At 43.5% G+C, this 24,438-nt stretch overlaps 2 protein-coding genes and 1 long non-coding RNA gene across 3 annotated transcripts in view; 1 reads left to right on the top strand and 2 right to left on the bottom strand.

Annotated features, from left to right (window-relative positions):
- Positions 1–23,671, bottom strand: part of LOC119515218 — a 46,441-nt gene extending 22,770 nt beyond the window's left edge. Inside the window, exons 1-2 of the long non-coding RNA XR_005212993.1 lie at positions 22,845–23,671; positions 2,197–2,284 (exon numbers count right to left, since the gene is read on the bottom strand). This is a non-coding gene — a long non-coding RNA (uncharacterized LOC119515218). The remainder of the gene's footprint in view (positions 1–2,196; positions 2,285–22,844) is intronic.
- Positions 13,346–13,875, bottom strand: LOC119515217 (60S ribosomal protein L23a-like). Its single transcript, XM_037811069.1, has one exon. The coding sequence runs from the start codon at positions 13,760–13,762 to the stop codon at positions 13,346–13,348; it is 417 nt and encodes a 138-aa protein (XP_037666997.1). The 5' UTR covers positions 13,763–13,875.
- Positions 23,672–23,989: 318 nt separating the features above from the next.
- The window catches only part of ARFGEF2 (ADP ribosylation factor guanine nucleotide exchange factor 2), a 122,556-nt gene continuing 122,107 nt past the window's right edge, over positions 23,990–24,438 (top strand). Inside the window, exon 1 of the mRNA XM_037811398.1 lies at positions 23,990–24,110. Within this exon, the coding sequence (XP_037667326.1) occupies positions 23,990–24,110 (121 nt within the window). The remainder of the gene's footprint in view (positions 24,111–24,438) is intronic.

Raw genomic sequence — 24,438 nt, forward strand, 5'->3', positions numbered from 1 at the left:
TGGTCTCGATTCAGCAAGCCCATCATGGTTTCAGCTTCCACCAAGTAGCAAGTCTCCATGGCAGGCAAGGTAATACCAACTCCTCCCTTGATAAGTTCAGTCAAAGCCCTCTATGACTTCTCAGCTCAACCATCACCTATGGAACCAATTCCCTGGAGTATATTCCCTCCGTTCAAAATATCTAGAGGGGTTTCTGCATCTCTGACTGTTTCATACAGGACTTGGTTTCCTGGGCCATTGTTTTAGATATCAGAATGATGAGCTCTTGGCAATACATGGAATGTATCTCCTGAATATGAGAATGAATGCATTTGATAGATGTATTAGTCAGACTCTTTTGATTGCAAGTGACAGAAAACCCAGCCCCAAATGGTTATGCAACTAAAGGGAACTTATTGGCTTATGTAACTGAGAGGTATAGGGGATGTTTTAGTTTCCCGGATGCTAAAACAAATACCATGCAATGGGTTGGCCTAAACAATGGGAATTTATTGGCTCATGGATTCGAGGCTAGGAGAAGCCCAAAACTGAGGTGTCAGCAAGGTGATGCCTTCTTCCAGAAGACTGTGGCATTCTGGGGCTGGCTGCTGGTGATCCTTGGTCCTTGGCTTTTCTGCCACATGGAAATGCACATGACAGCCTCTCCTGTCTTCAATGGGTTATGTTGGCTTCTGGCTTCCCAAAGCTTTCTCTCTATATGTCTGAATTTCATTCTGCTTATAAAGGGCTCCAGTAATAGGATTAAGACCCAACATGAAGTAACGTCATCAAAAAGTTCCTATTTACAATAGGTTCACATCCACAGGAATGTATAAAGTTTATGAACATGTTTTTCTGGAGTACAAAGCTCCAAACCACCACAGGGAATATACTGCTTCAGGAAGAGTTTGATCCAAGGACTCCAATACTGTTGTCAGGGCTCTCTCTCACCCTATTTCCTTTATAGTTCTTCCTTTATAGTGAAAAAAGAAGGTCCCAGTAGCATCAAGCCTACATCCTTCCAGCTTAACGCCCCAGAAGAAAGACAGTCCCCCCTTTTTTCGATATTTCCAACTGAAGTCCCAGGAGGGAGTCTCACTGGTCTAGATTGGATCACATGACTTTTCCTGAGCCAATTACTGTGGCCAGTGAGATGAGATACTAGGTTACACAGCACCCAACCCCTATAGCTGGGGAGTGAGAACCACATCCCCAAGCCACAGGGTCCAAAAACAGAAGTGAGATGGTTCCTGAGAAGAATAACAGTGTGTTGTTAACAAACGTCTGTGAGTGTACATGTGTGGGTATGTGCCATTTGAATACTCAATGGTGATGCAAAATCAACCAGCCATTCTCAAGGGGCAAAGAAAATCACATAACACTTGGAATAGGAAGCCCTAGGTTTGAATGCCAAATTCCCTGTGTGCCCATGGGCAGGCAACTTAACCTCTCTGAAACACAGTTTTCTAATGTGTAAAATTCAACAACAGTAACAAACACAAATATTGATTGAAGGCCGTATGTGCCAGGGACATTATGTGCTTAGGCTCCAGGAGCACAGAGGTGAATGAAGCAAAAATGGGGCTAATAACCCCCACACCTCACATGTAGTAAGGGATACGTGAGATTCTTTGTGCAAAATATCTCGCCAAGTCCTGGCAAAATACCTCGAGGAGTCCTGACAGATAACAAGCCCTCAGGAGGTGTTGGTTGAATTGAAATTTGTAGAAAAAAAGAGAAAGATCCATGTAAACTAAATTACTGTTGCAACGGCTGTTAAGTGGTACCCAGGTAGCTTTTCTTCCCTTCTTCCTTAAGCACATGGCTGTCTGGAATAAAGACTACGTTTCCCAGCTACCCTTGCAGCTGGGTATGGCCATGTGACTAAGTTCTATCCAACGAGATTCATGCAGAATGTATTCTGCAACTTCTGGGGAAATGTTCTTAAAGGGAGAGGCAATGATCCTACATGCTCCTTATGCTTTCCCTTTACCTGAAATGTATGTATAATGGCAGGAGGTAGAGGAGGCATCTTGGACCTCTAGGAGGAAACTACTGGATCTTTTCCATCATTTCTCCTATCTTTAGGGAGAAAAAGCCTCTCTTGAACTCATCTCCATCTATAGCTGCATTTCTCTCCTTCTCTCTACAGCAAAACTCCTCAAAGAGTCCCTATTCTCTGCTTCAAATTTCCCTCTCACCACACACACCACAGACCTGTGTGTAGCTCAATCTAGTGGTCAATTCTCTGTCCTCATCCAACTGGGACTTCTCAGCAGTATGTGGCACAGTTGCTCATTCCCTCCTTAAAAAAACATACAACAAAAGCAGCTTCATTAAGGTAACATTTGCATACCTTGAAATTCACTGATTTTGATCATACAATTCAATCATTTTAATTAAACTTACAGAGTTGTGCAACCATCACCACAATCCAATTTTAAAACACTTCTGTTATCCCCCAAAAGATCTCTCATGCCCATTTTCAGTCATTCCCTGTTCCCACCCCCAGTCTTGGGCAACCACTAATTTACTTTCTATCTCCATAGATTTGCCTTTTCTGCATACTTCCTATTAATAGCTTCATCAACATGTGATTTTCAGGTTGTAGCAGTGTGCTGGTTTACATGTATTACGTCCCCCCAAATGCCATTATCTTTGATGTAATCTTGTGTGGGCAGACATTATCAGTGTTGATTAGATTGTAATTCTTTGAGTGTTTCTGTGGAGATGCATCCCACCCAGCTGCGGGTGATAACTCTGATAAGGTATTTCCATGGAGGCATGGCCCCACCCATTCAGGGTGGGCCTTTATCAGAGGAGCCATACAAATGAGCTGACAGGCAGAGGGAACTCAGTGCAGCAGTGCAGCTGAGAGTGACACTTTGAAGAGGAGCTACAGTCAAGAGGGACACTGAATAAAGCACAGGAGCTGCAGATGAGAGAGAGTTTGAAGACAGCTGTTGAAAGCAGACTCTTGCTTCGGAGAAGCTAAGAGAGGACAAATACCCCAAGTGCAACTAAGAGTGACATTTTTGAGGAACTGCAGCCTAGAGAGGAACGTCCTGGGAGAAATCCATTTTGAAACCAGAACATGGGAGCAGATGCCAGCCACGTGCCTTCCCAGCTAACACAGGTTTTCCGGACACCATTGGCCATCCTCCAGTGAAGGTACTGATTACTGATATGTTACCTTGGACACTTTATGGCCTTAAGACTGTAACTGTGCAATCAAATAAACCCTCTTTATAAAAGCCAATCCATCTCTGGTGTTTGCATTCCAGCAGCATTAGCAAACTAGAACAAGCAGGTATTGGTGTTTTGCATCTTTTAATTGCTGAATACTATTCCATTGTATGGAACTAACCACATCGTATTTACCCATTCATCGGTTGATTAACATTTGGATTATTTCCACTTTGGGGCTATTTTGAATAATGCTGCTATGAACATTCACTCCATCTTTGTATGCACACATTTTCATCTTTTTTGAATAGATACCCCAGAAGGGTATTAGTGGGTCATGTGAGAAACTTAGTTCCCTCCTCCCTGAAACACTTTTCTTGCAGGGCTTCTAGGAAACCAAACATTGCTGGCCCCCTGCTAACTCACCAGCCACTTCTCAGCTTCCTTCATGGTGCCTCCTCCTCTCTTCAATGGCCCACTGTGAAGGGCCCCAGGGGTTCTCAGGCCCTGGCTAGCATCTCTGCTCTCTCCACGCCAGCTCCCTGGTGATCTCATCCAGTCCCGTGGCTTTGAAAACTCCAATACTCTGGTGACTCCAAATTTATATCTCAGCTTTTCCCCTGAACTCCAGGCTTGTTTAGCCCACTGCCAACTTGCCATCACCACTTGGATGTCCAATGGGGGCCTTCCCCGGTCCAAAACTGAGCCCTGAATCACCACACCCACCTCCTCCTCCTGCCACAGGCTTCCCCTGTCTCGGTAAATGGTGACTTTGTTGTCCCCACCATGTGCTGGTCAAACACCTTGGAGTCATCCTGGCTTCCTTTCTTTCCCTCACATGCTATATCCAATCCATCAGCAAATCCTCTCTGTTCTGTCTTCAAAACAGATCCAGGATCTGATTGTTTCTCACCTCTATCACGGCGACCCCGCTGGGCCAAGCCACCATCACGTGTCACGTGGTCTACTACAGGCTCCTCCTCCCTGGTCTCTGCCCCCACCCTCACCCCCTGTCCCTGCGGTCTACTCTCCACTCACCACCGGAGGGATTCTGCTAGAACCCAAGGCAGGTCAGGTCCTTCCCTGCTCAGAGCCCTCCACGGCCCCCACCTCACCCAGAGGAAAGCCCAAGTCCCCACAGTGGCCACAAGGCCTCTCTCCACTCTCCCTCCGCTCCCCCTCACCCTCTCACTGCCCCATCTGCACCCCCCAATCCCCCTACCCTCGGCTCCAATGACACGGCCTCCTGGCTGTTTCTCCAAATCTCCGGTCACACTCTCTCCTCAGGACCCTTGAACTTGCTGTTCCCTCTGCAACAAGGGAATGGATATGTGACCCATACTGGGGACACAGACTTTGTCCTCAAGAAGCTCGAAATCTCACTGAGGCCCCAGTGGGTTTCCAAAAAGGAAGATGCTCCCACCTCCCTCAGTTACAAGGCCCAGGAAGTCACAACTCAGAAAATTAGAGGCCACACCACTAAACCCCCGTGGACTTCATGTGCCCTCAAAATGCAGCAGCCTTGTCAAGATTACAGCCCCTACCGGAAGGACAGCAAGGCTAACTCTGCGGTGGGCCACTAGGAAGAAAGCGACTTAAATAAGTAGTCAAGAGCCTTGGAACACATGAACAGCTCCATGTTTTCTTCTTTAAATTGAGATATAAATCACATACCATAAAATTCACCCCTTTAAAGTGGACAATTCAATGACTTTTAGTGTATTCACAGGGTTGTGCAACCATCACAACAATACATTCTAGAACATTTTTGTCATCACCTAAAGAAACCCCTTACCCATCCAGTCCATCCTCCAGCCTTGGGCAACACTAATCTCCTTTCCGTCTTTGTAGATTTACCTAATCTGGACATTTCATATAAATGGAATTATACAACACGTGTCCTTTTGTGTCTGGCTTCTTTCACTTAGCATCATGTTTTCAAGGTTTATCCATGTTGTAGTAGGGATCAGAACTCCATTCCTTTTTATGACCGAATAATATTCCACGTGTGGAGAGATCATTTTTGTTTATCCAGTCATCTGCTGAAGGACATTTGGATGGCTTCCACTGTGAATGATGCTGCAGTGAAACTTTGAGGACAAGTTTTGGTGAGGACAAATAGCAAGGAATTCTCTTGGGTATACCCTAGGAGGGGAATTGCTGGCTCCTAGGATGATCAATGTTTTCCGATATCTGCTCCACTTTGGGGACTGCTCTGGGTATGGGAGGTAATGGTTCTCAGCTTTTTGAACTTCTCAGGCCAGTAAAAATTCTTAAAACAAAACATAAAGTGGTCTACTTTTTATATTGCCAAGTAAGGACTTAAAGATAAAATAAAATTAAATATTTGCACCTTTACTTCACAAAGAAACATTTTAACCACCAACAACCAAAACAGAAGGGGAGAGATTAAAGTATCATCAGAATATATCGGTTTAAGTTTAATTTTATGAAAATTCACCACATTGCTGTGCTTTCCCCAAAGTACCATGAACTGGTTAAAACAAACAAACAGAAAAACCTCATCACAGTTTCCCCAAGACTGTGTGTGAGTGACTGTGTGCGCGGGTGTGGAGTGGGGACTCGGATACCCCAGCTCTATAGAATATTCTGGGATGTAGAAAGAGTGGTTCCTGCCCTAAGGGGAATCAAGCTAGGAAAAGAAAAAAAAAAAACAAAAAAACAAAAAAACACAAAGAAACAGAATACTGCTTTAATGGAGACACAAGCTATGAGAAAACCCAGAGACAGAAATTAGTTCTGACCAGGGGACCTGGGCAAACCAGGTGGGGAGCAGAGATCTGAGCAGGCTGAGATGACTTCTCTGCGCCCTTAAGTCTGGGAGATAATTTTTACCAGACCAGAAAGAATGGCAGTTCCTGAAGCACTGGTACCTTGAGGAACAGAAGGATTCTATTGCCAAATAATCCCTTCCAGTTGGGGCATTAATGAAAACAGTGGGAGGGTTTGGTCCCCTCTCCTCCTGGGCCCCAGGGGCTCTGGGAACCACCCCCTGGAGGGGATTTGGTTCAGAATTGGCCCTCAAGTGCCTGCATGGGAGCAGGTCTGGGAGGGGAGCAGCGGCCCCCAGGGGTCAGGAAATTTATGGGGTCCTGGAGTCAACATGCAGGAAGAAAAGGCAGATGAACGTGGGAAGCAGACACCAGAGGGCTCCTAAATTCCCTTGGAGAACGTGGGGTAGGGTAGGGTAGGGGGATGGGAGGTACAGCTGAGGCTGGAATCATTATGAGAAGGAATGTTTCTCTTTGATTTCCATTCCCAGAGCTGAAGGAGCAAGTTCCCACTGCTAAAAGCACAGAAATGAGGAGAGGGGAGAAAAGAGGGGAGCATAGATGAGAGGGGCTGTGGGAAAGACAAGGCAGAAGTGTAAGTGTATCAGAACTGAACTTCGCTAATTTTGGCCTAAGGCTGGCAACGCAAAATAAATAAGATGTCTCCCCCTGAATTTGTAAGACGGGTTCAGGAGCACAAGGAAATCTGTGTTGAGGGAGATTTTTCCTGATTAGTGCTGAGGGATAAAATAAACTAGTCCGAAGCTTTCTCACACATGACATCAACAGGTTTTATTCTGGTGGCCATGAGAATGTTTCTGAGGCAAGATGGTTAAGCACAAAACCTTTTTTCCCCTTTTTTTTCAGAGAGGAGTAAAGCAAGACCAGGGGTAAGTGCATCTGAACTTCCTGAACATTGTCGCCCTCTGGTGGTGGAGATACGAATTGCATTAAGGTTGAGAAAGGAAAGGGGGTGTAGAGAGCAATGTGTTCCTTTCCTTTCCATGAAAGGAGAGAGCTCAGATATACTAAGTTTTGGGAAACAAGCATTGTTTAGGAGGAATGCCCACTGGAAGGTGTGGTCTTGGAGTTGGAGTCTATAACATCCTTCTCCCTCTGAAACCAGCTTTGTCCATGTTCCCCTACTTGGTAAATGACACCACACACAGTTGGCTCCCAAAGTCAAAAAACTGGGAGTTGCCGTAGAAATCCTACTCTCCCCCATCCTCACTTTCAGGTAGTCCCTGAGGCCTGCTGACTTAACCTTCTAAATTTGTCTTGAAAATGTTGTCCTGCTTTTCACCACCTCCCCTGCTGCACATTGGTCCAAGCCACCATCGTCTCCGAGGTGGAAAACCACAGAAGCCGTCTGCTTTAAGTACCTTCCCTACTCATACTCTACCAGGGTTATAATTCCTTTTATCTTCAAATTATTTCTAAGGAAATAACTGTGCCAGTTACTATTGCTGCATAACAAAACTTAGTAGCTTAAAAAAAAGTAACAATCATGACCTCCTAACTGTTTCTGTGGTTCAAGAATTTGGAAAGGGCTTGGCTGGGCAGTTTTGACTTGGGATTTCTCATGTGGTTGCAGTCAGATGGTGATTTGGGCTTTCTCAAAGTGTAGAGGATTCTGGGTAGTTGGACAGGTGACATGGCAGCTCAGGGCTCCAGCAACCATGTTCCCACGAGCAATCACCCTCTATGGCTTAGCCCTGGACGCCACATAGCGTCACTTCTGTTGTACTCTATTAGATGGTGTATTCTCAAAAGCCCACCCTGTTTCAGGGGGAGGGGACATAGACCTCACCTCTTGGTGGAAAGAGTGTCGAAGAATTTGTGGAACTATTTTAAAACTGCTCCAACAACTAATTTCTTAAAAAACCTAAAAATATGATACAAATAAGGCTTTAACCTAACCTACATTAATCTACATTAATTTATGTGTTTATTGTCTATTTCCCCACACTAGAAGTTAAGTTCTATGAGGGTAAGGACTTGGGCATTTTGCCAACTGCAGTGTCAAAACTGTTTTGTCCCATTGTGTCTAGTTCAGGGCTCATAGACCGACTGAATACAAGGAAATGTCTGCCCCTCTCTGCTTTGCTTAGTTTAGGCTAAAGCATCCTTCAACATCCAGCTCACAGCCTTCCTCTGTGGCTCTTCTAAACTCCTACAAATGATTATTTGCCTATTCACTGGAGTGTTACTTAGTCACATGCTAAGTGGTGACATCTTAAAATACAGAATCTTATAGAAATTAGGAGCTCAACCAATGGAGCCAGGTGGCTTGTATTCAATCCCAACTCCTACGTGAACGAGTTGTGTGACCTTGGACCAGCAACCACATGAACCTCAGCTTTCTCTTCTGTAAAATGAGAGTAATAATAATATCTACCTCAGGGTTATTGTAAGGATGAAATGTTAGCGTAAGCAAAGCGCTTAGAATAGCATCTAGCCTGTTGGAAGCACCACATAGCTGTTGGCCATTATTAGCTGTCAAATTTGGGCACTGAATTGCCAAATTGCATTTTCTTTTTTTAAAAATAGCTTTATTAACTAGACAAACACTACCTCTGCCAGGTGATCAAGGACAACAACAACAGTGATATTATGTACCCTTGACATGATGTGATAAGAATGGCACTTTGCCAAAAAAAAACCATCAGATAAATTCCAATAGAGGGGCAACCTACAAAAGACCTGACCAGTCTTCAACACTGTCAAGTTTATCATAAACAAGGAAAATTTGAGAAACTGCTGCACCCAAGAGGAGCTTAAGGAGACATGACAACTAAATGTAATGTGGTGCCCTGGATTTCGATCCTGGAACAGGAAAAGGACATTAGGGAAAACCGAAGGAAATCTGAAGAAACTACAAACTTTAGTTAACAATAATGTATAAGTATTCTTTCATTAATTATAACAAAGTACGATACTAATCAAAGATGTGATTAATAGGGAAAACTGGGTTTGGAGTATACAGGAACTCTGTACTATCTTCTCAAATGTTCTGTAAATCTAAAACTCCTCTAAAAATATACTCTATTTCTAAAACAAAAACAGCTTTATTGAGATACAATTCACATACCATACAATTCACTTACTGAAAGTGTCCAATTCAATGGTTTTTAGTATGGTCACACAGTTGTGTGACCACTACCACAACCAATTTTAGAACATTTTCATCACCCCGAGATGAAACCCTCTACCCCTTAGCAGTTACTGGTGATGAACAGGTATCATGCCTTTTTGGCCACCCAGTATCTTTTTTTAAAAAATTCGGTTTTATTGAGATATATTCACATACCATACAATCATCCATGGTGTACAACCAACTGTTCACAGTACCATCATATAGTTATGCATTCATCACCCCAATCTATTTTTGAACATTTTCCTTACACCAGAAAGAATCAGAATAAGAATAAAAAATAAAAGTAAAAAAGAACATCCAAATCATCCCCCCATCCCACCCTATTTTTCATTTAGTTTTGGTCCCCATTTTTCTACTCATCCATCCATACACTGGATAAGGGGAATGCGATCCACATGGTTTTCACAATCACACTGTCACCCCTTGTAATCTACATTGTTATACAATTGTCTTCAAGAGTCAAGGCACCCAGTACCTTCTGACCTCCCTGTCTATGTTTGGGGAATTTCCTACCTCATGAGTCCAAAGAGCTTCCCTGAGGCTAGGGGCAGGTGTGTGGACTGCACTTTGCCAATCAGCTGCACTCATGTGAGCGTTTGATTTGGAAGTGAGGGGGGTGAAGAAAGAACCACCCAAAACCCATCTGGCACGATAGCTGCAGAAGTGGAGGTCCTACAGGTGGCTGCATGGGCCTCCAACCTGCGCCAGAGGGGTGGGGCACCCCAGCAGTGGAATGTGGACATTGCTCCTGGCTGCACAGCCTCCAAACCTGGCTCTCTGGCCCTCCCAGAGTTTCCATGAGCACCTTGGTATATACGTATATATATATATAAATAAAGATAATTTGAGATGAAATTCACATACATAAAATTAACCATTTTAAAGTGAACAGATTTGGCATTTAGTACATCCACAATGTTGTGCAACCACCACCTCTACCTAGTTCCAAAACATTTCTTCACTCTGAAGTAAAACCCCTTCCTCATTAAGTAGTTTCTCCCCAATCTTCCTCCCCCAGCTCCTGGCAATCTGGAATCCAGGATTCTTTCTCCACAGATGTATCTACTCTGGATATTTCCAATAAATGAAACCATACAACATGTAACCCTTTTGCATCTGGCTTCTTTCATTAACATAATGTTTTGGAAGTTCATCCACATTGTTTACATATATATATATACATCTTAATACTTCATTCCTTTTATGGATGAATAATATTCCATTGTACACGTATACCCCGATTTGTTGATTCATTCATTCATTGAGGGACATTTGGGTTATTTCCACCTTCTGGCTATTGTGAATAATGCTTTGAACATTAGTGTACAAGTATCTGTGAGTTCTTGTTGTATAATTCTTTTGGGTATATACCTAGGGGTGGAATTGTGGGGTCATATGGTAACTCTATGTTTAACTTTTTAAAAAATTTATTTGTTTTTAATTGTGGTAAAATATACATAACATAAAAATCATCTTCCCCATTTTAAGTGGACAATTCTTTGACACTAAGTACATTGACAATACTGTGTAAATTTCACCACAATCTATTTCCATACTATTTTCATCATCCTAAACCAAAACTTATACTCATTTAGCAATAAATCCCCATTCCCCCTCCTGCTAACCCTGGTTACCTCTATTCTGCTTTCTGTCTCTATGAACTTGCTTATTCTAAGTATTTCATATAAGTGAAATCATGAAATATCTGTCCTTTTGTGTATGGCTTATTTCACTCAAGAAGTGTCTTCCAGGTTCATCCACATTGTAACATGCACCAGAACTTCACTTGAACTTCACTTCTTTTAAGGCTGAATTTCAGTGTATGATGCACAACATTTTGTTTATCCCTTCATCTGTTTATGAACACTAGAGTTGCTTGCATCTTCTGGCTATTGTGAATAATGCTGCCATGAACACTGGTGTACAAATATCTGTCTGAGTCCCTACTTTCAATACTCTCGGGTATATACCTAGAATTGTAATTGCTTAACTTAATTCTATAGAACTTAATTTTATAGAAATTAATTCTATACTTAACATCCTGAGGAACTAACAAACTGTCTTCCACAGTTCCTGCACCATTTTACATTCCTAACAACAATGTATGGGAATTCATATTTCGTCACATCCTCACCAATATTTGCTATTTTCAGTTTTTTAACTAGACATCCTAAGTGGGTGTGAAGTGGTATCTCATGGTTTTCATTTGCATTTCTCTAATGACTAATGATATTGAGCATCTTTTCATACACTTATTGGCCAATAAGTATATGAAAATGTGTATTCAACTCCTTGGCCCACTTTTTTATTGGGCTTTTGTCTTTTTTGTTGTTGAATTGTAGGAGTTCTTTATATATCCTGGATATTAACCCCCTATCAGATATGCGGTTTCTAAATGTTTTCTCCCAGTCTGTGGGTTGTCTTTTCACTTTCTTGTTAATGTCCTTTGATGCACAAAAGGAATTTTTATGAAGTCCCATTTATCTATTTTTTCTTTTGTTGCTTGTGCTTTTGGTATAAAAACTAAAAATCCATTGCCTACTACAAGGTCCTGAAGATATTTCCCACGTTTTCATAAGAGTTTTATAGTATTAGCTCTTGTATTTAGGTCTTGGATCCATTTTGAATTAATTTTCGTATATGGTGAGAGGTAGGGGTTAACATTCAATCTTCTGCAAGTGGATTTCTAGTTACTCCACTACCATTGTTGAGAAGACTATTCTTTCTCCACTGAATGGACTTGGCACCCTTTAAAGAAAACTGGCCTTAGATGTGTGGATTTAGTTCCGGACTGTCTTTTCTATTCCATTTGTCTCTATGTCTATCCTTATGCCAGTAACACACTGTTTTAATTGCTGTAGCTTTGTAGTAAGTTTTGAAATCTGGAAGGGGGTCCTCAAACTTACTCATCTTTTTCAAGATTGTTTTTGGCTATTCGGGGCACCTTGGAGATTCCTTGAGAATTTGAGAATTAGTTTTCCATTTCTGCAAAATGGCTGCTGGAACTTTGATAGGAATTGCATCGAATTTGTAGATCCCTTTAGGGAGAACTGACATCTTAACAACATTAAATCTCAATCCCTGAACAAGGGCTGTCTTTCCATTTATTTAGGTCTTATTTAATTACTTTCAGAAATGTTTTGTAGTTTTCCATGTACAAGTCTTTTACCTCTCTGGTTAAATTTATTCCCAAGTATTTTATTCTTACGCACACTATTGTAAATGGAATTGTTTTCTTGATCTTCTTTTCAGAATGCTCATTACTGGTGTGTAGGTGCCCAACAGATTTCTGTGTGTTTTTCTTGTATCCTGCAACTTTTCTCAATTCATTCATTAATTCTGGTAGCTTTCTTGTGGAACCTTTGGGATTTTCTCTATACAGGGTCATGTAATCTGTGAAGAGGGATAATTTGACTTCTTCCTTTCCTATTTGGAAGACATATTTCTTTCTCTTGCCTGATTGCTCCGGCTAGAACGTCCAGTACAATGCTGAATAACAGTGGTGACAGAGGGCATCCTTGTCTTGTTCATGATCTTCGGGAGAAAGTTTTCAGTCTTTTACTATTGAGTATGATATTTGCTATGGGTTTTTCATAAATGCTCTTTATCATGTTGAGAAAGTTTTCTTCTTTTCCTAGTTTGCTGAGTGACTTTATCACGAAAGGATATTGGATTTGTCAAATGCCTTTTCTGCATCAATTGAGCAGACCATGTGTTTTTTTTTCCTTCATTCTATTAAGGAGGAGTATTATATTGGTTGATTTTCTTATGTTGAACCATCTGTGAATTCTTGGAATAAATCTTTCTTGGTCATGACATACAATCCTTTTAATATACCATTGAATTCAGTTTGCCAGAATATTGTTGAGGATTTTTGCATCTGTATTCATAAGGGATATTGGATTGTAATTTTCTTTTCTTGTGCTGTTTTTATCAGTTTTTGGTATCAGGGTAATACTGGCCTCATAGAATGAGTTAGGAAGTAATGCCTCCTCTTCTATTTTTTGGAAGAGTTTGAGCAGAATTGGTGTTAATTCTTTTTGGAATGTTTAGTAAATTCAACAGCAAAGTCTTCTGGTCCTGGACTTTTTTTGTTGGGAAGTTTTGTTGTTGTTGTTGTTGTTGTTGTTGTTATGGACAAAAAACTTATATTTAGAATTTGCCAGCTGGACTCAGTTTAGATGATCCCAATTTTGTTGGCAACATCCAAAGCATCATAGTCAGGAGCCAGTCAAACATATGCCTTCTTCTCTCCATCAGGCCTGATTAGGGTGTTGACCTTTGCCACATCAATGTCATAGAGCTTCTTCACAGCCTGTTTGATCTGGTGCTTGTTGGCCTTGACATCCACAATGAACACAAGTGTGTTGTTGTCGTCAGTCTTCTTTATGGCTGACTCAGTGGTCAGGGGGAACTTGATGAAGTCATAGTGGTCGAGCTTGTTTCTCCTGGGGGCGTTCTTCCGAGGATATTTGGGCTGTCTTCTGAGACACAGCATCTTGGGCCTCTGGAATGTGGGTGAAGTGCGGATCTTCTTTTTCTTGTGACCATGGACGCTTTTCAGTACTGCCTCCTTGGCCTTCAAAGCCTTTGCTTTGGCTTTGGTTTTGGGAGGGGCAGGGGCTTCCCTCTTCGCTTTCAGCACCATCTTCGTGAAAAGGGTGTTGGGAAGTTTTTGATTATGGATTCATTCTCTTTACTTGTTATTGGTCTGTTGAGAATATTTTTTCTTCCACCAATTTAGGTAACTTGTGTTTCTAGGAATTTGTCCACTTCATGTACGTTTTCTAATTTGTTGGCATACAACTGTAGTTGTATCCTCTTATAATCCTTTTTATTGCTATAAGGTTGGTAGTAATATCTTCTCTTTCATTACTGATTTTTCTCATTTGCATCATTTTTTTTCTGTCAGTCTAGCTAAAGGTTTGTCAATTGTGTTGATCTTTTCAAAGAACCAACTTTTGGTTTCATTGATTCTCACTATTGTTTTTCTATTCTCTATTTCATTTATTTCTGCTCTAATCTCTATTATTTCCTTCCTTCTCCTCACTTTAGATTTAGTTTGCTCTTCTTTTTCTAGTTCCTCCAGGTTGGAAGTTGGGTTACTGATTTGAGATCTTTCTTCTTTTATAATGTAAGCATTTAGAGGTATAAATTTCCCTCTGAGTACTGCCTTTACTGCATCCCATAAATTTTGGTATGTTGTACTTTCATTTTCATTTGTCTCAAGATATTTCTAATTTCCCTTGTGATTTCTTTTTTGACCCATTGGTTATTTAAAAGTATTGTTTAGTTCTGCATATTTGTGAATTTTTCCATTCTCCCTCTGTCATTGATTTCTAACTTCATTCCATTGTCACTGGAGAAGTTACTTCATATGATTTCTGTCTTTTAAATTTATCAAGACATGTTTTGTGACCTAACATATGGTATATCCTAGGGAGTGACTGGAGTGCTTTTCTACTGTTTTTAAGTTGCCTTTCTCTTGCTTCAGCATTTGCTTGGTTGCTTTGACCGTTTTCCAGAGTTCTGACAAAGTTGGTTCTGACACTTTTGCTTGTTTCTCCTACTCTACCATTTTGCTCACATCACTCCTTCTTGGCATATTTTAATAAAATCCTTTTTACTTAAATCATCTAGAGTGAATTCTGTTGTTTTCAACTCGGAACCTTGTCTGATACACCCACTGTCTTAGTATTAGTTTCCTTCTGCACTGTAACAAATTACCACTAACTTAGTGACTTAAAACAACATAAATTTATTATCTTCCAGTTCTGAAGGTCAGAGGTCGGCAGTGGTTCTTAGTGGGCTAAATTCATGATGTTGGCAGGGCTGCATTTGTGGAGTCTCTATGGAAGAATATGTTTTCTAGTCTTTTCCAGCTTCTACAGGCCACCTGTCTTCCTTGAATTGAGGCCTCCTTGCATATTCAAAGCCAATAATTGCATCACTCTGGTCTGTGCTTCCACTGTCACATCTCCGTTCCCGACTTTGACCCTCCTGCCTCCCTCTTATAAGGACCTTGTGGTGACATTGGGCCCAGCCAGATAATCCAGGGTCATCTCTCCATCTCCAGATCCTGAATCCCATCTGCAAAGTTCCTTTTGCCAGGTATGTTAAAATAGTCATAGGTTCCTGGGATTAGGTCATCTATGGGGAAGAAGGGAGGTCATCACACCGTCTATGTAAATTAGGTTTCCCCAAATCAGATCCAGAGACAAGGATCTGGTGCAAGTGGTTTATGTGGGAGGTAGGAGAGCAGGGCAGTGACACAGGGAAGGGAAGGAAGTCAATATGGAGTGTGCCTCCCCTGGGGGCAGCTGAGACTTGGTCTCTGTGCAGACCTCAGAGCTGTCTGTCCGTTATTGGTCCGTCATTGGTTAAGGTCTCCCCTGAGGGCATTGGTCTGCTGGCACTTCTGGTCAGCCCTATGCATCAACTGAGCATACTTCTGAGGCCAGAGAGGGCACTCAGGCCAACAGTCTGACATGTTTACAACTAAAAAAGTACCGAAACATTGCACAGCAGACACGGTCAGTGTCCACTCATCTGCTCCTGGCACTCAGCTCTACTGGCCGGAGGAGGCTGCTCTCTAGCCATGGGGCCCAGTCAGCCTGTGTGCAGGACAAAGTGCCAGAAGTGATGCTCCTGGAGGCAGCCCCTACACAGTGATGGAGGAGGACTTGCTGCTCCAACCCCCCATCCTTTGGCTGGGATAACCCTGAGGCAGGTCTACACTGGCCCCAGAGTTCCCAGTGGGATGGAGCCCTGCTACTCTCAACGCTCACTGGTTTGATTTCACACCCGTAGAGGCCGCCTTCCCTTCCCTGCCCCAAAGCCCCAGTCCCCTGCTGCTGCGTCCTGACACCACCTCCAAATACATGCAAATCCTTGTCTGGGGGTCTTCCTTTGAACAAAACAAAACTAGTGTCTTCAATATTTACAGTGAACAAAGAACATTTTGATGTGTATACCTGTACACAAACAAGCAAAATATAATTGCCACATATTTATAACCTTCTCTGGAGAGAATCTCAAAAGTCTGCATTGGAAACTCTTCTTACCTATAAGTGCCCAGCCAAATGGTGCTCCTACCTTAAACTCCCACCCCAGCCCTGCTGAGGGCATCTAGGAGGCTGCATTTGAGTTTTGCCTTAAATCATGCATGGAAAATAACTGTGTCTCAAAGTGGGGAGACAACCCAGACAATGACACACACAGGCACCGTGGGAGCAGGGGTAGGTCATCCACCATGGCTGGGAGTATAGAGAGTCTCCGTGTAGGGTGGGAAGAAACCAGACCAGCAGCTGGAAAGGCAGCTGCAGGCAGGCGCGAGGGCCTTAAATGACTCCTGCATGTTACTAAGTTGAGATGTTACTAAGTCGAGACGTTACTCAGAGGAAAGCATAGAGTCAGAGCAGACAGTGTTGAGTGCCAACTCTTTTAGTTACGATGAAGTTCAGCTGCAAGGGATAGAAACCCCAAAATAAAAGGTGTTTATTTCTGCCTCATGTAAAAGTTGATAAATAAGCACCCCAGAGTTGGCATGACAGGGTGTCAGAGACCCAGGCACCTTCTCCCTCGTTGGTCGACTGAGAGAAGATTCTATTTCAAAGACTGCCTCGTGGGCCCAAAATGGCTGCTGGACAAAGGGGGCTGGGAGTAGGGTTGCCAGATTAAATATAACATAACCAGTTAAACAACAAATACTTTTTTAGTATAAGTATGCCCCAATTATTGCATATATCATTGTATTTTTCTGACTAAATCTGGCCACCCTAACTGGAAGGGAGAGAGAGAGAGAGGGAGAGAGACAGGGAGACTCAGGACCACAGAGGCAGAGACTCAAAAATGGGTTAGAAAGACAACAGATAAAGACAAGGACAAATAGAGATGGAATGAGGGAGACATGGACAAATGCAGAGAGAAGCTCCGAAGACAAATAGAAAAGCCAGAAAATGGAGTAGATCCAGAGATCAGCTCAGCTCACTCCCCACCACTCCACCCCTTTCTGGACAATTCTGAGGGCTTGAGGGAGGCAAAGTGGCAGGCCAACTCAGGATTCCATATCTAGACCAGGTGGGAGCAGATCACCAAAGCAAAAAGGTCATTATCCACACACAGTCAAAAGGGCATCCCAAACTGGGGAGAGATGCACCTAGAGAGGAAAAAGGTTTAAAAAAAAAAAAAATACTGCTGGAGCTCCAGTCATTAAGTCCACCTTTCAGCAACAGAAGGGGTGGGAGAAGGGCACAGCCTGTAAATTGCATCCAATTAGCTAGAATTGAGTCATGTGGCCACAGTGACTTGCAAGAGAGGCTGCGAGATGTGGTCTTTTCTCCAGGGATCATGTACCCAGCTAAAAAACAGAGTTTACATTATTAATGAAGAAGAGAAGAATGGATGCTGGCACTGTTACTTCCTCTTTCTTCCTTGATTAGGGATGTGTTTCCTGGATTTGTGGCTGCTGTATTTTGACTGTGAGGCAATAACATTGGGGACAAAAAGCCAATGCTACAGATGGCAGAGCAAAATGATATAAAGTGCCTGAGTCCTTGATGTCATCAGTAAATGGCAGGATCCACCCTGAGACAGACTGCCTCTGGATTTGTTAAGCAAACAAGAAAAATCCTTGTGGTTGCAAGCATCAGCAAACTATGGGTCATGGACCAAATCCATGTAAACACATAAAGTTTTTGTAAATAAAGTGTTATTGACACACAGCCACCTCCATTTTGTTCATGTATGGCTGATTTTGTGCTACAACGGCAGAGTTGAGTAGTTGCATCGGAGAACGTATGGCCTGCAAAGCTGAAAATATTTTTCAACTGGTCCTTTACAGAAGAAGTTTGCTTGCCCCTGGTTTAAGCCATCATTAATCGGGGTTTTTGGTCCCTTGCAGCCGAAAGCATTGTACCAATAAAAGCAATGCAGGAGCTGGAAAGCCTTCAAACATCAAATGCTCCGTGTCATTTGGAAACTCCCTGCTCCAGGCCTTTGTCCGTGGTGTGGCTCTGCCAAGGACGCCCTTCCTGTGCTGGCCTGATGGTGAATTCCTCCTCGTCCTCATCGGAGGCTTTTGGGTCTAGAACCTTTACTGAACCACACAGTATTTGACCAAGTGATTTCTACATTCCTGGTCCCAACTGTGTTTACATGTTTTATCCTGGCCAATCCCCTCAACAGTCCCATGATTGGTGAGACGGTGTGGCCCTGAATTGAGGTAGTAGTGCTTACAGCATAATAAAAATACTGACGATGATGATAAATTACTTACTATGTGCCAGGTACCATGATTTGTACCATCATTTCACTTAATTTTCCCCATGAGTTACAATTAAGATGGGGTAAGATATTATATATTAGGAAATTGAGGCTCAAGGTGATAAAATCACTTGTCCAAGGTCATACTGAATGGTGGAGCTGGGGCTTGACTTTAGGTCTGTTTGATTCCAAAGCTCAAGTTCTTTGTACCCAACCCAATTTTAGAGGCTGTTTTAGTCTCCTAGTGCTACTATAACAAATTACCACAAATTTAGTGGTATAAAGCCACACAGATTTATTCTCTTATAGTTCTGCAGGCCAGAGGTCTGACATGGGTCAGCAGGACTGGCCCCTTCTGAAGGCTCTAAGGGAGATTCTGTTTCTTTGCCTCTTTGGTTTTTAGCGGTTGCTTATATTCGTTGGCTCATTGCCCCCCATCACTCCAGTCTCTGCCTCCGTTGTCACATCTCCTCTTCTGACTCTAACTCTCCTATGTCCCCTTTATAAATACCCCTGTGATTACACTGCCTCAACTGGTAATCCAGAATAGTTTCCCCATCTCAGTAGATCCTTAACTTAATCACATCTTCAAAGTCCCTTCTGCCATGTGAGGTCACATGTTCATAGGTTCTGGAAGTCAGGACATGGATGTGTCTAGGGAGCCATCACTGAACCCACTACTGAACACAGGAGGGGCCCCCAGATAACCCTAACCAGCCACCTCCACTCAGTCATTCATTCTTTCATTTCATAAATAGTTACTGAGCACCTACTATTGCTCTGGACATAGAAATGTGAACCAGACAATGTCTCAGCTCTCATGGAATTCACATTCTACCTACAGAAGACAAGATGGTAAGTGAGCAAACATATTGTGGAAACATATCTTTCCTTTAAAAGGTGCAATCTAATTCTTCTCCACTCGAGTATAGGATGGACTTGGTTGCTCACTTCTTATTTTTATTATTCAGTTTTACTGAGATATTTTCACATACCATACAATCATCCACAGTGTACAGTCAGTCGTTCACAGTACCATTGTATAGATGTGCTTCATCACTGCAATCAATTTTTGAACAGTGTCATTACTCCAAAAATAAATAAAAATAAGAATAAAAATAAAAGTAAAAAAGAACATCTAAAACATCCCACCCCCTCATCCCACCCTATTTTTCAATTAATTTATGTCCCAATTTTTCTACTCCTCTGTCCATACACTGGATAAAGGGAGTGTGAGCCACAAGATTTTCACAATCACACAATAACACCGTGTAAGATACATAGTTATACAAACGTCTTCAAGAATCAAGAATCAAAGTGCCTTGACAGTTGCAGGTATTTCCTTCTAGCTATTCCAAAACACTAAAAACTACAAAGGGATATCTATGCAATGAATAAGAATACCCTCCAGAGTGAACTCTCGAGTCCACTTAGTTGCTCACTTCTAATGCAACCATGTGTAAATCAAGGGAAAACTGTATTTTGTCAGGAACTTCATGAGATTTGTTCACCATTGCAACATTCACCTGATCAGACTGCATGGTGTGCTACTTGGGAGACTAGGTCAGGAAAAGCATCGTGGCTTCCTGCGGTTGCTCTTTATCTGTCTCCCCTTCTCCCTGTTTGTCTCTCTCTCTTTCCTCTTGGATCACTTGTTCTGGGGGAAGCCAGCAGCCATGTCATGAGGGCATTCAAGGAGCCCTGTGGAGGGCCCACGTGGTAATGAGCTGGGGCCTTTGCCAATAGCTGTGTGGCTGGAGTGGATCTTCCTCGTTGAGCCTTCAGATGATGGTAGCCCTGGCCGACAGCTTCTTTGCAACCTCATGAGAGACCCTGAGCCAGAACCACCCAACTAAGATGCTCCCAAATATCTGACCCACAGAAACTGTGAGATAATAAATATTTGATTTTAAGTTACTAAGTGGGTGATTTTTATGCAGCAATAGATAACTAATATATAGATAAACACCATCATTTCAAATTAAGGTTAGTGCAATGAAGAAAATGAATCATGATGTGAGAGCGAGGGGTAGGGGCAGAGGTGACGAGACTGGGAGGTCAGAGAAAGTCTCCCTTTGGGGAAATGTTGAGTTGAGAACAGAATAGTGGGAAAGGACCAGCTGAGATGCTTTCCAGTCCCCTTTTCATAACCATAAGGCCTTTATTAACTATCTTGAAATGAAATTCATGGATCTTAAGATATTCCTACACATATAATTTAAAGAAGATGACCTAACAAAAATGAAACAAAAGGAAAGCAATGTGTAACTAACAAATTTTATTTCAATATGCAAATACTCATGAACAATTATACTAGAAGACATCATGAAGCAGGCAGATGTTCAAACTTAAAGGTAGAACACCCTGTATTAAGGCAGCTACAAACGCAGAATGATGAGTGGCAACTCAAACACCCTGATTGGAGTAAATGGTGGTAACATGGCTTTTAAATGATGAACACTTGGTAAAGTTCCAGACAATATACAGTTGTTCTTTGAGTTACAATAATAGTTGCATTCTTGGAAAATCTGATGTATATTAAAACTTTGTCTAGTTTATGGATGGATGAGCAGAAAAATAGGAGAAGGAAACAAACAGACAAAGGTACCCAGTGATCTTTTCTACTTCAATTGCTCTTTTTCACTTTAATTATTATTCTTGTTATTTTTGTGTGTGTGCTAATGAAGGTGTCAGGGATTGATTTAGGTGATGAATGTACAACTATGTAATGGTACTGTGAACAATCGAATGTACGATTTGTTTTGTATGACTGCGTGGTATGTGAATATATCTCAATAAAATGAAGATAAAAAAAAACGTGCAAAACAAAACTTTGTGTTTATTTGTGAAGCAGATTTTGGTTCTAGGTTCAGGTCATTATTAATAGGTTTTTTCACTTCCAGGAATGTCCAGCCATTTGGTACCAACACAGGGAATTCTTTATTGTATGGGACCGTCCAGCTCTTTGCAGGATGTTGTCCAGCATCCCTGCCTCTCCACCATCATGATAATAAAAAAAAGTTTCTCTACAAATTTCCAAAATGTCCCTGGAGGTGGTACTTCCCCCACTGAGAAGCACTGATTGAGAGGAAGAGAGGTACATAAGCCAAGTCCTCGAAGAGAACAAAGCCTGGAGACTCTTGAGAAAAAGGAAAAAAGGAGAGAGATGAAGTCAGAGAAATAGGCAGGGATCTGAACACACCTTGCTGGCTGCAGTGAGATACTTCCCAGGGGCAGTGGGTAGACACTGTCGGATTTTTGGCATGGGAGTAACTTGATCTGACCTCACTGCGTGTTGGGGGTGGTGCGGGGAGTGGGGGTGCTCGAGACTTCTATTACTCGGTGGATTGCACTGAACTTTTCTGAGAGATTCATAATTCATTCATTTACTCAGTCACTTATTCATTCATTCAACACATAATGATTGAGGGGTATCTCAGTGATCGATTGCTGTGTAACAAACTACCCCAAAACTTAGCGGCTTAAAATATCAACATTCATTGTTTCCTGTTATTTCATGGGTTGGCTGGGTGGTTCTTCTGATGGTGTCACTGGGGTCACTCATGCTGCTGCATTCGGCTGGTGTGTTGGCAGGGGGCTGGATTCAACACGGAGAGCTGGGCTGGCTGGGCCTCTCTCTCCATGTGCTCTTTCTTGTTGGGCTTCTTCTGAGCATCATGCAGCATTCCAAGAGCCAAAAGGAAGGAGCATGCAAGGCCCCTTGATGCCTCATCTCTGGAACTCACACAGACTCACTTCTACCACATTCTGTTGGTCAAAGTAAGCCACAGGGCTACAGGTTCAAGGGGCTGGAGAGATGGACTCCACCTCTTGATGCGAGGAGCTGTAAAGTCAGAGGGCAAGCACTGCAATGTACGGAGCTTATGGCCATGAAACAGAGCCCTGGGCCAGGCTCTGGGAATGCAGACCAGCCCTTCTGTGGCTAGGCTCTAGCAGACAACACACAAGACAAACAAGTCAACAAATAAAAAAGGTCAGAAAAGTGCTATGAGAAACAATAGGGAGAGAGGGAAGAGAGGGAAAGCTGCTAAATAGGGAGAGAGGGAAGGCTGCCCTGAGGAGGAGATGTTTGAGTTGAGACCTGAGCACTTGAGCTTGAAGGGGATCTGTTCTTGCAAGAGTGACAGCAGCACCTGTCTCCCCTTGGGGGAGGCAGGAGGTATGAGAGGAAGGGGTCCTGGGAACATCACCAAAAGCTGCTGTGATATCACTGGCAGTGGGGTAGAGTGGCAGATACCTTTGGGTCAGAATGTCTGTCTTCCTGCCCCCATTTGCAGGCCCTGTGACACTGGCGACTTCCATTTTTCCCACTGTCAAATGCAGGAAACACCCTCGGCCTGCTCACTGTCGGTTTTGAAAAGACCAAAGGGAGGTGTACTCCTGGTGAGTTGTTATTGGCAGCACTGTGCAGAGATGTGACACTTAATAAACAAGAGTTCACTGACCTGGATAGCCAGGAGTTGGCTCTGTTGTGGTGACAGGAGGGTTGGTTGTACATTGTGTCTCTTGCTGACAGGCATGGTGAAATTCTTTGTGGAAAGTGTCTGTGAATACACCTCTCTCTGCTTCCCTTTCACTTTCCTTTTTCCCTCACTTCTCAACCCCTTCCTGTTCCTTTTCTCTTTCCATCTCCCAGCATGTTTTCTTTTCATTCTTTCTCATCTCTTCCTCCGTTCACCTACCTCCCAAACTATCTTTTTACTTTCCACTCCTCTTCCCCTCTTGTAACTCCCTCCATCTTTCCTTTATCTTTTCCTCCTTCTACTCATCTTCCCTGCTTTTTCCCTCTTCCCTGCTCCTCTCCTGAACTCACTTCTTCCTACCTCTCTCCCTTCACCCTTTCTCTTACTTTTTCACTCGCCTTCATCTATCCATCTCTTTCTCACTTTCCCTTCATCTCCTCTCTTTCCCCCTCACTTTCACTCTTACCTTCATGCCTCTCCTCCCCTCTCTTCCCTCACCATCTCACCTCCTAACTACCTCATCTCCTCCTTGAATTCCCTTGCTTCCCCTTTTCCCCATCACCTCATTCACTGCCTCATCAATTCTTTTTCTCAATCTTTTTTTCTTTCCTTCCTTCCCTGCGTCCTTCTCTCCTTTTCTCCTCTCATCTCCTAGTTCCTCATCTCTTTTTATACCCCATTATCTCCACTCTTATCCCCCTCATTGCCTCTTTCTTCCTTACCTCCTGTTACCACTCACCTCACCCCATTCACCACCTCTCCACCCTCTCAACTCCTTTGCTTTTGTCCCTCATATCCTCTCTGCCTTCGCTTCCTCATCCCCTTGTCTCTCTCATTCCTCCGTTCTCAGCCCCTCCCCTCCTCGCCCCGCCACCAGCCGCAGGCCCCGCCCCTCCAGAGGGTCACGGGGTCGACGGACGCTCGACGGTCTTAGCGGCCGCGCCAGTCACGTGGTCACGTGACGCGCTCCAACATGGCGGCGCCGTGGGGCAGCGGCGTAGCTTCCTGACGGGGTGGCGCGGACAGACGCGGCCGGTGCCGGCGGGGACGCCGGGGCCGCAGCCTTGCTCACTTGCTCCCTCGCGCCGCCCGTCCGCTGGGCTGCCAGCCCCCGCCGGGCCGGGGCCATGCAGGAGAGCCAGACCAAGAGCATGTTCGTGTCCCGGGCCCTCGAGAAGATCCTGGCCGACAAGGAGGTGAAGCGGCCCCAACACTCCCAGCTGCGCAGGGCCTGCCAGGTGGCGCTCGGTGGGTTAGCCGTCCCGGCCCCGCGCCGGCCTTCCCCACACCGGCCGTTACCCCACCCGGCCTCACCCTGGCCTCCTGGTCCCGGCTTCTCCTTGCTCCTTGCCCCCGACTGCGTATCCCACTCTCCCGCCTCCTCATTATACCCCCGGGAGAAACTGATGCTCTGGCAGCTTGGTACTGGCGCAAGGTCACCTAGCAAGTTGGTGACAGCCAGGATTGGCTCTCCAGCCTCCCAGCTCAGGGATCTTGCCACGACTCCTCGTTGTCCTGTTTCCTCCCCTCATCACCCACCCCTAAGACCTCGGAAGCAGCATAGTTTTCTCTTTAA

Source organism: Choloepus didactylus, chromosome 19, assembly GCF_015220235.1.
Source record: "Choloepus didactylus isolate mChoDid1 chromosome 19, mChoDid1.pri, whole genome shotgun sequence".
NCBI classification, from domain to species: Eukaryota; Metazoa; Chordata; class Mammalia; order Pilosa; family Megalonychidae; genus Choloepus; species Choloepus didactylus.